Source organism: Rana temporaria, chromosome 12 (genome assembly GCF_905171775.1).
Source record: "Rana temporaria chromosome 12, aRanTem1.1, whole genome shotgun sequence".
In the NCBI taxonomy this organism is placed as follows: Eukaryota; Metazoa; Chordata; class Amphibia; order Anura; family Ranidae; genus Rana; species Rana temporaria.
The window spans coordinates 134690823-134703760 of NC_053500.1; the positions used below are offsets into that span (position 1 = coordinate 134690823).

Here is a 12938-nt window from a genome sequence, read left to right on the forward strand (position 1 = left end):
AATCTCAGAGCGGACATGTCCGATGAAAACGGTCCGCGGACCATTTTCATCGGACATGTCCGCTGGTGTGTACGAGGCCTAAGACGACCCCTGCTTTTTGGCCAGTTTTTTTAAGTGTAAAATGTAGTCTTGTACGCCAGCAAATACAGTACTCTCCATATTCTACTCCTGCACATACTGCCTATTGTCATACCCTCCATACTCCACATCTGTACATACTACCTATTGTCATACCCTCCATACTCCACATCTGTACATACTGCCTATTGTCATACCCTCCATACTCCACATCTGTACATACTGCCTGTTGTCATACCCTCCATACTCCACATCTGTACATACTGCCTGTTGTCATACCCTCCATACTCCACATCTGTACATACTGCCTATTGTCATACCCTCTATACTCCACATCTGTACATACTGCCTATTGTCATACCCTCCATACTCTACTTCTGTACATATTGGCTATTGTCATACTCTCCATACTCAATTCCTGCACATATTGCCCTTTGTCATTCCCTCCATACTCCAATTCTGTACATAGTGGCCATTGTCATACTCCACTTTTGTACATAGTGGCCATTAGACACTTCTTTAGCCTCGTTTTCTTTAACCCCAACCTTTCCCACTCTGGAACAGATACACTTTTGCTAGTTAATAATAATAATAACAATATTTCTTAAATCTTTCTTCAGAAGAAATAGCCCGTCACAAAGGGCCGCCGGTCTTCACCCAAGAAGAGCGCTACAAGATGGTGCGCGCCATTAAGTGGGTGGATGAGATTGTGCCTGGAGCCCCCTACGTGACCACACTGGACACCCTGGACAAATATAACTGTGACTTCTGTGTCCATGGAAGTGAGTAGATTATTCCATTGCCGACCATGGCAATCCAGGCAAAACACACAGTACATTACTGAGTTTATATAATGAAACAAGTCAAAGGAGAGTGATGTGCAAAGTGCAGTAACCCCAAGGAATCAATCAGATTTTACTTTTTAGCAGCCTGAACAATGAAAGGTGAATTCTGATTGGTCACTGTCAGTTGTTGGTTGCTGCACTACCTTATTTTGAAAATAAATAAAAAACCTGTGTGAGGTTTTAGGTTTAGCTTAGCTCAACGCTGTCTTCATAGAGGATAGGAACAATACGGTTAGCGGCACATCTAAAATTCAGCTTTATTGGAAATCATCTTCAATCAAATCAAACCATCCAATATCAGAGGAAAACGGCTAATGTGTTCTGTGCTTAATCATAGCTGCTATGCATAAGCACTGATTATGCATAGACAAACTTATTATTATAATCTGTTTGCACTTAGTGAACAAATATTGTGAACAAATATTGTTTCGCCCAGCCGTGCCATGCTGCCGCAGTAAAACGGCAAGTGGTTAACAGACCAAAGGTAGCAAATAAGAATAGAACATTGTTGGATTTTATTTGAACTTTTTTCTATCTGGTTGAATGACTCTGTGTAATATTTTGTGCTCTTCTGCAGATGACATTACACTGACGGTGGACGGTAAGGATACCTATGAGGAGGTGAAGAATGCTCAGCGATACAGGTTGGTAGCAGTCTGTAGAGATTTAATTGGATAGAAGTTTGTATGAAAAGTGTTGACCAGTCTCGGCTTATGTTGTCTAGGGAATGCCAGCGCACTCAGGGGGTGTCCACCACAGACCTAGTAGGCCGTATGCTGCTCATGACAAAGGCCCATCACAGTGTGGTAAGTAATGGACCCGCTGGGTGGGTGAGATAAATGAGGGTCTCTGGGATTGTGAATACAATTCTGCTTCAACTCTGCTTCTCCCTCTTTTAATATAAAAAATATTTTTTTAATTTAAATCAGCAACTGAGAAAGACCTTGCAAAGATATTGATGAGGATGAGGCCCTGTCTCAAATCAGGGGAAGCCTGTACTGCCTACTGGATCAAATTGTATAGCAAGAATTGACACACCGTCTGTTGCTTCGTTCCCAAAGTGAAAGAGGAGGGGATGTAGCCTGGGCGGCTTCCTTTATTAACAATATGACATCACAAAACATATGCATTCACATTGGTTCGTTTCAAACAATTGTTTTAATCGAGGAGAGGGCTTTGAAGTGAAGCCATTTAGGAATGCAGTAGGAGGTAGGGGTTGGAGAATGAGGAGCGAAGGGGGGGGTCGCAGCTGCTCTATTTTAGTCCCTTGTCCTCCAATGCTGAGTTGTAACTTTAAAACTTAATATCATATCTGATATAAACTCTTTAAGGAAAACAAATACTATTGTGATATATACTTTTCACACATGCATATATAGATAATGAATATAAAAACAATATAAAAGAATATAAGAAGAGAAAACATTTCAGTGGTTCTAATAAAAGAATTGGCTTAACACAAAATAGGAATTTTAGTATAATCCATCACAATATCACAGTGCTACTTTGTGTTTAAACTGTATTGAACTATAGAATTATTTTTTTTACTTTAAAGCTGACCTTCTATAAAAAAGAATGTTCCACTTTACTCACTGCTCTCCATCATCCAAATACTGTACAAATAGTCTTAAAGCGGAGTTCCCTTTCGGGCGAGGGGGAAGCGGATACCTGTCTTTGACAGGTGTCCTGTGCCCACTTCCAGGAGTCCCGGTGTCCTGTTGAGAAATGCGCAGTACGGAGCCGCCGTAAGCCGCTGAAAATCGGAATTTACGATCAGCTGTGGACGGCGCCTGCACACAATACCCGACATTGTGCCACACGCTCCCGATGCTCGTGCAAGTCTGCAGGGCGCGGATTTCTTCACGGTGGGCATGTGTGAGGGGCAGATACATACAGAAATGGGCATATTTTGTAATGATCGGCAGTGCTGCTAAGATGGGGATGGAACTTTTCACGAAACTCGAACACATCTCCTAAACAAATATAAACATGTTTTTACGAAGAATAGCAGAGATACAGGGCCAGATTCACAGAAGTACGCCGGAGTATCTGCTGATACTCCGGCGTACTTTCAAATTTGCCGCGTCGTATCTTTAGTTTGAATCCTCAAACCAAGATACGACGGCTTCTGGCTTCGATCCGATAGGCGTACGGCTTCGTACGCCTTCGGATCGTAGGTGTAATACTTCGGCGCCCGCTGGGTGGAGTTCGCCTCGTTTTCCACGTCGGGTATGCTAATTAGCTGTTTACGGCGATCCACGAAGGTACGCGCGGTCGTCGCATTCTCTTACGTCGTCGCTAGTCGGCTTTTTCCGGCGTAAAGTTACAGCTGCTATTTATTGGCTTATATTTAGACTTGCCATGTTAAAGTATGGGTGTCGTTCCTGCGTCGAATTAAAATTTTTTTTTTTGCGTAAGTCGTTCGTGAATAGGAAAGGACGTAACGCACGTTGCCGTTCAAAAAATGACGTCAGTGCGACGTCATTTCACGCAAAGCACGGCATCAAATTTCTAAACGGAGCATGCGCAGTACGTTCGGCGTGGGAACACGCCTAATTTAAATTATACACGCCCCATTTGAATTAGGCGGGCTTGCGCCGGATGGATTTACGCTACGCCGCCGCAAGTTTACAGGCAAATGCTTTGTGAATCAAGCACTTGCCCGTAAAACTTGCGGCGGTGTAACGTAAATGCAATACGTTACGCCGCCGGAATTCTACCTGAATCTGGCCCATAGTTGTTTAGGAGATGTGTTTGACTTTCATGAAAAATGCCACCCCCATCTTGGCAGCACTGCCCATCATTTCAAAATACGCCCCCTTCCCTAGGCATCCCCCCCCCTCACACGTGCCCATCATGAAGAAATCCGCCCCTTTGCAGACTTGCACGAGCATCAGGAGCGTGTAGCACAACGTCGGCTATTGTGCGCAGGCGCCGTCTACAGCTGATCATAAATTCCGATGTTCGGAGGCTTTCGGTGGCTCCGTACCAAGCGCAGTACTGGGCGGGCCTCTTTTCGACCGGGGGCATTTCTCGTCAGAACACCGGCCGCAGCGTATTACATCAGCGTTTGACACCCTTCCCCTGCTGCTGGGTCAGTAGGAGAGCGCAGCGGTTGCCTCGCTCGTGCGCAGTAGGGACCCGGCGTGAAGCTGTAATGCTTTACTATCGCGTTTCCCTTACTGGCAATGGCAGTGGCAGAACCCGACAGCTGATGGAAACTTAAGCCGCGGTGCCGACATCGCTGGACTCCAGGACAGGTAAGTGTCCATTTATTAAAAGTCAGCGGCTACAGTATGTGTAGCTGCTGGCTTTTAATTTTTGCAGCAGTGGGCGTTGAAAATTATATCGGTAAAAAATACTTTGGCTTGGTCTCCATCATTTTTGGGAGGAGCAGCCCCCCCTAAAAGAGCTGGACTCTCAAAATCATGTTAGGGTGCACCTAGGGTGAGCGAGGAGCTGGATGGCATTCTCTGAGGATTTTGAGCACCCAGCTCTCCTAGGAGGCACTAGTGAGGTATGGAAATGGCAAACATAAGGATCAAATTAAAAAACAAAAGCTGAAGTTTAGCTATTTAAAAAAAATAATAATAATCCGAACAGCTTAAGTCGCAGAGCATACTTGTAATGAGGGATGTCATCCCGTAGAAATCTTCTGTGGTCGGGAAATCCTCTTCCTGACTCTGAGCCTTCTGGCCCTGCAATAATTACCAGCAAGTGATTGTAAAGTCTTGTTTCTTTTTTCCTATAAAAATAACAAACATGTCATACTTACCTGCTCTGTTGCATTGAATTTGCACGGAGTAGCCCGGATCCTCCTCTTCTCGTGTCCCTCTTCTGTGATCCTGGCCCTTCTTTCCTGTTCAGTGCCCCCACAGCAAGCAGCTTGCTGTGGGGGCACCCAAGCCGAGTCACAGCTCCCTGTGCCCATTCAGACACGGAGCCCCGAACCTCCCGACCCGGACCCGCCCCTCTCCCCTGAGCAGGCAGCAGCTTCAGCTGCCCACAGTTAAAATGGATGCAGCCAGACTCAGTGGAGGGAGAGATTTCTGCAGCATATTTGGCAAGTACAGAATCACAGTATATATAAAATAATATGCAAAGTGGTTGGAGGGAAGCTTCAGAAATGGCAAAGATGTTTTTATTACAAATTATGTGAGCTGCCTGCAGTTCCTCTTTAATGAATTCAGAGCCTCATCAAGTTGTTTTTTGCCTTGTAAATGAACATTGCCCAGCCTGTCATAACCATATGACTAATTTATTGTCACTCTTACAGGAAGCTACTCAAGACTATAAACGGCACCAAGACAACTTCGGTAAGGTGAGTATTCTATTGCATGCATGAGTGACACTCTAGATCAGCGATCTTCAAACTGTGGGAGGGGGGGGGGCAGATGCTGCCTTTTGCTTGCTTTTTATCCAAACCATGAGCCATTATTCCCCCCCCCCCCCCCCCAAAGGTCAGCAGCAATGGGGCACTATTCCTCCCACGGATGCCGACAACGGAGCACTATTTAAGTAATTGCAGCGAAAGGTGTTTCTACAAAGTGTTGACTCAGGGGGGCTGAATAGAAATGTACCCCACAATTTTCACATATTTAAAAAAAAAAAAAAAAATATTGAAAACCATTTATCATTTTCCTTCCACCTCACAATTATGTGGCACTTTGTGTTGGTCTATCACATAAAACCCCAATAAAAATACATTTGCATTTTTTGGTTGTAACATGACAAAATGTGGAAAATTTCAAGGGGGTATGAATACTTTTTCAAGGCACGGTACTGTCCATGATCGTCTGTTTACAGTGATATCTCACATCTGTGGGACTATCGATGTTTGCGTGCGCATGGGACCAACGCATGCATTTAGCTTTGCGTGCTAGCCTAAGGGGGGGGGGAAGCAGGGGCACTTTCATATTTATTTTTATTAATTTATTCTTTAATTTTACACTGTTGCTTTAATTTTTATTTTTTTGTAATCACTTCTATTGCTGTCACAAAGAATGTAAACATCCTTGTGACAGCAATAGGTATGTGGCAGGTACACTTTATGGAGGAATCTGGGGTGTAGAAGAGCTTCCTGTGCCTAAAGGCATTCAAAAGATCTGTGTTTTTGAATGCTTTTGTTTTTTTGAAAATTGGTGCCGTTGACATCTGGATAAACTGGAAGTGGTGTCAGGTCATCATGTCCGGGTTACTATACTGAACAGCCAATCAAAGCTGATTCAGGCTGTCCTGCCAGCAAGCCGTGGGGGTGCCCTGGGGAGTCCCCTGCTGCTGCTTGTAATAGCAATTGAGCGGCTAGTTAGCTGCTCCGATTTCTATTACAAAAGACCCAACCGTCGGCTCTTAACCACTTAAGCCCCGGACCAAAATGCAGCTAAAGGCCCAGGCCAGGTTTTGCGATTCGGCACTGCGTCGCTTTAACAGACAATTGCGCGGTCGTGCAACGTGGCTCCCAAACAAAATTGACGTCCTTTTTTTCCCACAAATAGAGCTTTCTTTTGGTGGTATTTGATCACCTCTGCGGTTTTCATTTTTTGCGCTATAAACAAAAATAGAGCGACAGTTTTGAAAAAAATGCAATATTTTTTACTTTTTTCTATAATAAATATCCCCCAAAAATATATATATAAAAAAAAACATTTTTTTTCCCTCAGTTTAGGCTGATACGTATTCTTCTATATATTTTTGGTAATAAAAAATCGCAATACGCGTTTATTGATTGGTTTGCGCAAAATGTATAGCGTTTACAAAATAGGGGATAGTTTTATTGCATTTTTATTATTATTTTTTTACTACTAATGGCGGCAATCAGCGATTTTTTTTCGTGATTGCGACATTATGGCGGACACTTCGGACAATTTTGACACATTTTTGGGACCATTGTCATTTTCACAGCAAAAAATGCATTTAAATTGCATTGTTTATTGTGAAAATGACAGTTGCAGTTTGCGAGTTAACCACAGGGGGCGCTGAAGGAGTTATGTTTCACCTAGTGTGTGTTTACAACTGTAGGGGGGTGTGGCTGTAGGTCTGACGTCATCGATCGAGTCTCCCTATAAAAGGGATGACACGATCGATGCAGCCGCCACAGTGAAGCACGGGGAAGCCGTGTTTACATACGGCTCTCCCCGTTCTCCAGCTCCGGGGAGCGATCGCGAGGGGGCGGCTAGAAACCAATAGCCGCCCCCTCATCCCGGATCGCTCCCACGGAAGAACCGACCGCCTCATGTACCGGGGGGGGGGGGGTCCCGATTGGACCCCCGACCCGCGGAAAGGCAGGGACGTTACATGTATGCCCATCTGCCTATACGTGCCATTCTGTGGACGTACATATACATGCGGCGGTCGTTAAGTGGTTAAACGGCACTGGGGCTGATGCCTGCATCATCCCAATACAACCACTTGAAGACCGATGACGTACCAGGTACATGACTGGTCGGCAAGTTTTTATGTACCGGTAATATGTTGCGATATTTTACACTGCATATTTTATAGATTAGCAGTGTTTGTTTCAGAGCATCCAAAGGGAGAACGGCTTTGTTTGCAACCAGATTGTTCCTTAAAATCGCCTGGATCAGTGTGTAAGAAAAGGAGAGAATTTGGTTTTAGTAGATAACTAATATCCTTTTTGACTTGTTTCTTTCTTAATCTATATGCTGAAAACTCCACACACGCATAGGTGTTGATTTACTAAACCTGGAGAGTGCAGAATCTGGTGCAGCTCTGTATAGACAGAGACCAATCGGCTTCCATTTTATTTATTTTTTTGGTCAAAGCCTAAAGGGGTTGTAAAGGTACAATTTTTTTTCCCCTAAATATCTTCCTTTACCTTAGTGCAGTCCTCCTTCACTTACCTCATCCTTCCATTTTGCTTTTAAATGTCCTTATTTCTTCTGAGAAATCCTCACTTCCTGTTCTTCTGTCTGTAACTCCACACAGTAATGTGAGGCTTTCTCCCTGGTGTGGAGTGTCGTGCTCGCCCCCTCCCTTGGACTACAGGAGAGTCAGGACGCCCGCTAACACACAGCTCCTTTCTCTATCTGCAACGTAGAGAGCGTCCTGACTCTCCTTTAGTCCAAGGGAGGGGGACGAGCAGAACACTCCACACCAGGGAGAAAGCCTCGCATTACTGTGTGGAGTTACAGACAGAAGAACAGGAAGTGAGGATTTCTCAGAAGAAATAAAGACATATAATAGCAAAATGGAAGGATGAGGTAAGTGAAGGAGGACTGCACTAAGGTAAAGGAAGTTATTTAGGAAAATTGTACCTTTACAACCCCTTTAACCACTTAAGGACCGCCTCCTGCACATATACGTCGGCAGAATGACACGGCTGGGCACAAGCATGTACAGGTACGTCCTCTTTAAGTGCCCAGCCGTGGGTCGCGTGCGCGTGCCCGCGACCCGGTCCGAAGCTCCGTGACCGCGGGACCTGCAGACCCGATCGCCACTGGAGTCCCGAGATCGGTCCCCGAAAATGAAGAACGGGGAGAGCTGTGTGTAAACACAGCTTCCCCGTTCTTCACTGTGGCGCCGTCATTGATCGTGTGTTCCCTTTTATAGGGAAACACAATCAACAACGTCGCACCTACAGCCACACCCCCCTACAGTTAGAAACACAAATGAGGTCACCCTTAACCCCCTTCAGCGCCCCCTTGTGGTTAACTCCCAAACTGCAATTGTCATTTTCACAGTAAACAATGCATTTTTAATGCATTTTTTGCTGTGAAAATGACAATGGTCCCAAAAATGTGTCAAAATTGTCCGAAGTGTCCGCCATAATGTCGCAGTCACGAAAAAAATCGCTGATCGCTGCCATTAGTAGTAAAAAAAAAAAATGTATTTGTAAACACTATAAATTTTGCGCAAACCAATCGATAAACGCTTATTGCGATTTTTTTTTTTTTTTTTACCAGAAATATGTAGAAGAATACGTATCGGCCTAAACTGAGAAAAAAAATTATTTTTTATATATTTTTGGGGGATATTTATTATAGCAAAATGTAAAAAATATTGTGTTTTTTTTCAAAATTGTCGCTCTATTTTTGTTTATAGCGCAAAAAATAAAAACTGCAGAGGTGATCAAATACCACCAAAAGAAAGCTATATTTTTGGGGAAACGTGAGAGCCACGTCGCACGACCGCGCAATTGTCAGTTAAAGCGACGCAATGCCGAATCGCAAAAACTGACCAGGTCCTTTAGCTGCCTAAAGGTCCGGGTCTTAAGTGGTTAATTGAACAAGCTGAAGTTAGAAGCTGATTGGCTACCATGCACAGCTGCACTAGATTTTGAACCCTCCAGGTTTAGTAAATCAACCCCAATAATGTGTATTGTCTTCTATAGGATGCCAGAGGTCGCAGCCCGTGGACAGGGGTCTCTCAGTTTCTTCAGACATCTCAGAAGATTATGCAGTTTGCCTCAGGGAAAGAACCCGAGCCTGGAGATACTATAATATACGTTGCTGGAGCCTTCGATCTTTTCCGTATCCTTTTAAGATGAATGCTAACCGTGCCTTTGACAGTTTCCGTACTCGGTTCTTATCCTTTCCCATGACTGTAAAGTTGAACTCCAGGCCAACAGCTGAACCCAAAAATGAAATGCATAAATAAGGCTAAAGAATTTGTATTTGTATTGTTTTTATTTCTTTCTTTGCCCACAAAACTCCTTTAACAATTTGCCGCAGATATCGGCCATATAGACTTCCTGGAGAAGGCTCACAGCTTGGCTCCCAAGCCGTACATCATTGTGGGCTTGCATTTCGATCAGGTTAGTTGCAGATGTCATCTTTGACTTTCACATTGAATTTGTAGTGGTTGGTTCTTGCTTCTCTGTAACCCTGTCTGTCTTCAGGAGGTCAACCTGTACAAGAGGAAGAATTACCCCATCATGAACATACACGAGAGGACGCTGAGTGTCCTGGCCTGCAGGGTGAGTGGCAAGCTTCCCGGTCTCTATTTGCTCTTTCTAGTTGTGATTGCCAGCTTTTTTAAAAGATCTGTAATCCCCTATCTGTAATAAAATGACAATGCTGTCGGTTCTGCAGTGAAATCATGCAGCAGTGTTGTCATCCTGTGGACACCTCTTGGAGTCAGATGGACATAACTTTTTCAAAGGACTTTAAAGAGTAACTCCACTTTTGGTGAACAAAAAAATTCCCCTCTGGCCGGGTACTAACGAGCAAACATGTACGGTGAAACCGGTCCGTCGGACCGTTTTCACCGTACATGCCTGCCAGAGGGCTTCTGTACGATGGTTGTACTAACCATCGTTCAGAAGTCCGCGCGTAAACATTACGCGGGGCGTGTCCGCGTCGTCGACGCGGCGATGACGTGGGCGGGCCTGCCATTTAAAGGCTTCCACGCATGCGTCAAAGTCATTCGATGCATGCGAGGGACGGCGGGCGCTCGGACATGTACGGTAGGTCTGTACTGATGACCGTACATGTCCGAGCGGGCAGGATTCCAGCGGACGGTTTTAAAACACGTCCAGGAATATTTGTCTGCTGGGAAAAGGCCCGGCGGGCAAATGTTTGCTGGAATTCGGCCCGCTCGCGCCTACACACGACCGAACATGTATGCTGAAACTGGCCCGCGGACCAGTTTCAGCATACATGTTTGGTCGTGTGTACGGGGCCTCTGGGTGATCAATGTACATTGCAGGGATATGAACAAACTTTGTTGCAGATTCCTACCTTTTTTGTTATTTTGAAGAAGTCCCTGTGTGTTTGTATGTGTCCATGGTATATATGAACTTAATGGGAGTAGTTTCAGAATTATCAATCAGCTGCTGCACCTGTAGCTTCCTTTACCTTAGTGCCGTCCTCCTTCACTTACCTCATCCTTCCATTTTGCTTTTAGATGTCCTTATTTCTTCTGAGAAATCCTCACTTCCTGTTCTTCTGTCTGTAACTCCACACGGTAATGCGAGGCTTTCTCCCTGAGTGTCCTGCTCGCCCTCTCCCTTGGACTACAGGAGAGTCAGGACGCTCTCTACGTTGCAGATAGAGAAAGGAGCTGTGTGTTAGTGGGTGTCCTGACTCTACATCCACACTGCTTTGTGAGACAAAATAACTTTTTGTAATGATCATGAAATGAAACAATTAATAATAATGGCCCAAAATAAAACACCATGGAAATTGTAGTGTCCATTTTCATTGGTGTTTAGTAGTAAAATGCCCCCTTGTATAGGTGTCCACCGGAAAAATGCCTTCTTGCTGATCAGTGTATGGTCCATTAAAGCGGAGTTCCACCCAAAAGTGGAACTTCCGCTTAATCCACTCCTCGCCCCCTTACATGCCACATTTGGCATGTATTTTTTTGGGGGGGGAGTGGGGGCTTCAGGAGGAGTGGGACTTCCTGTCCCACTTCCTGCTTCCGCCGAGGGGCTGCTAAGGCGATGCGTCATATCGCCTTTTGGCAGCCCCTCCCTGTAGGCGATCGCCTGGGACACGTGACAGGTCCCAGGCGATCGCCTGTCCAAACGGATGGAGCAGCGCCGCATGCGCAGGGGGTGCCCGCCCGTGAACCCTAGAGTTTCTCAGAATTCTGGTTGAGAAAGGCTGGTTTAGAGTGCACAAGCAATCCAGGGGATTATAAAAGACGCTTGTCCACATGACAAGGTACTTTGTTAGCGTGGACCTAATGACCTATACATATATTGCCCAATGTCTTCTTCTTTTTTTGTCCCTGGTTTCCCACTCTGTATTAGTGCCTTCCAGGTTTTATCACGCTATCTCAAACTCTGTTTTTCTCCTTTTCTGGGGCAGTACGTTTCAGAAGTTGTCATTGGAGCGCCCTATTCCGTCACTTCCGACCTACTGGATCATTTTAAGGTAAATCGTGGTTATCCAGAAGTAGATTTGGATATAAGACTTTTTGAATGTATTTTCTTGAACATATTAAATGATCATACCCCATGTGATAGATGACCTGGTGTCCAACTTGTACAGGGTGGGCCATTTATATGGATACACCTTAATAAAATGGGAATGGTTGGTGATATTAACTTCCTGTTTGTGGCACATTAGTATATGTGAGGGGGGGAAACTTTTCAAGATGGGTGGTGACCATGGCGGCCATTTTGAAGTCGGCCATTTTGAATCCAACTTTTGTTTTCTCTTTCGTTCATAGACGGACACAGCCTTCATTGACCTTAGGGTTATGCTTCTTCCTACCAGGAGATTTAATCTCCTGGTAGGAAGAAGCATAACCCTAAGGTCAATGAAGGCTGTGTCCGTCTATGAACTCAGAGAAATGGATTTTACGGTGAGTACAAAAATCCTTTTTTTTTCAATAGGAAGAGGGTCATGTGACACATTAAACTCATTGGGAATTTCACAAGAAAAACAATGGTGTGGTTGGTTTTAACGTAACTTTATTCTTTCATGAGTTATTTACAAGTTTCTGACCACTTATAAAATGTGTTCAATGTGCTCTCCAGTGACACGCAGCGAGTGCTACGCTGTGGGCTCTTGCTGAATGAAGCTAGGACAGCCACTGATGTTTCTTCATTAGTGACAGATTTCATGCGTCCACATTTTGGCAAATCCAACACTGAACCAGTTTGACGAAACTTAGCAAGCAGTTTGCTAACTGTAGCAACCACTGGTGTATAAGATATTCTGGGTACTCAAAGGAGCCAGCTATTAGCTCAAACGTCCCATATATAGCAAATTGTGTTGTTGGGATTATTCCAAAAGGATAAGAAGATAAACAGTAGGCAGGGGGGGGGAGGGGGTATACTTGAAAGGCTGGTTCAGTAGTCAGTATATATTCCTTTCAAAAAGTTTTTATATCTATCACCTTTCAGTCAGTTCCATATATGTGGTCACTGAAATCAAAAATGCCACATTGCAATCAGGCAATCAGGACCGGTGTATAGTCCAAAAAGGGATATGGACCCTTAAAACCATTGGGCCAGATTCATTTACAATTCCGGCGGCGTAACGTATCGCATTTACGTTACACCGCCGCAAGTTTTATGGGCAAGTGCTTGATTCACAAAGCACT

General features: G+C 44.6%; 1 protein-coding gene across 1 annotated transcript in view; it reads left to right on the forward strand.

Moving 5' to 3' along the window:
- The window catches only part of PCYT2 (phosphate cytidylyltransferase 2, ethanolamine), a 49855-nt gene that overhangs the window by 22464 nt on the left and 14453 nt on the right, over positions 1-12938 (forward strand). The window contains exons 3-10 of the mRNA XM_040330804.1: positions 699-860; positions 1501-1567; positions 1648-1729; positions 5200-5244; positions 9274-9412; positions 9614-9696; positions 9781-9858; positions 11696-11761. Coding sequence (XP_040186738.1) covers positions 699-860; positions 1501-1567; positions 1648-1729; positions 5200-5244; positions 9274-9412; positions 9614-9696; positions 9781-9858; positions 11696-11761 — 722 coding nt within the window. The remainder of the gene's footprint in view (positions 1-698; positions 861-1500; positions 1568-1647; positions 1730-5199; positions 5245-9273; positions 9413-9613; positions 9697-9780; positions 9859-11695; positions 11762-12938) is intronic.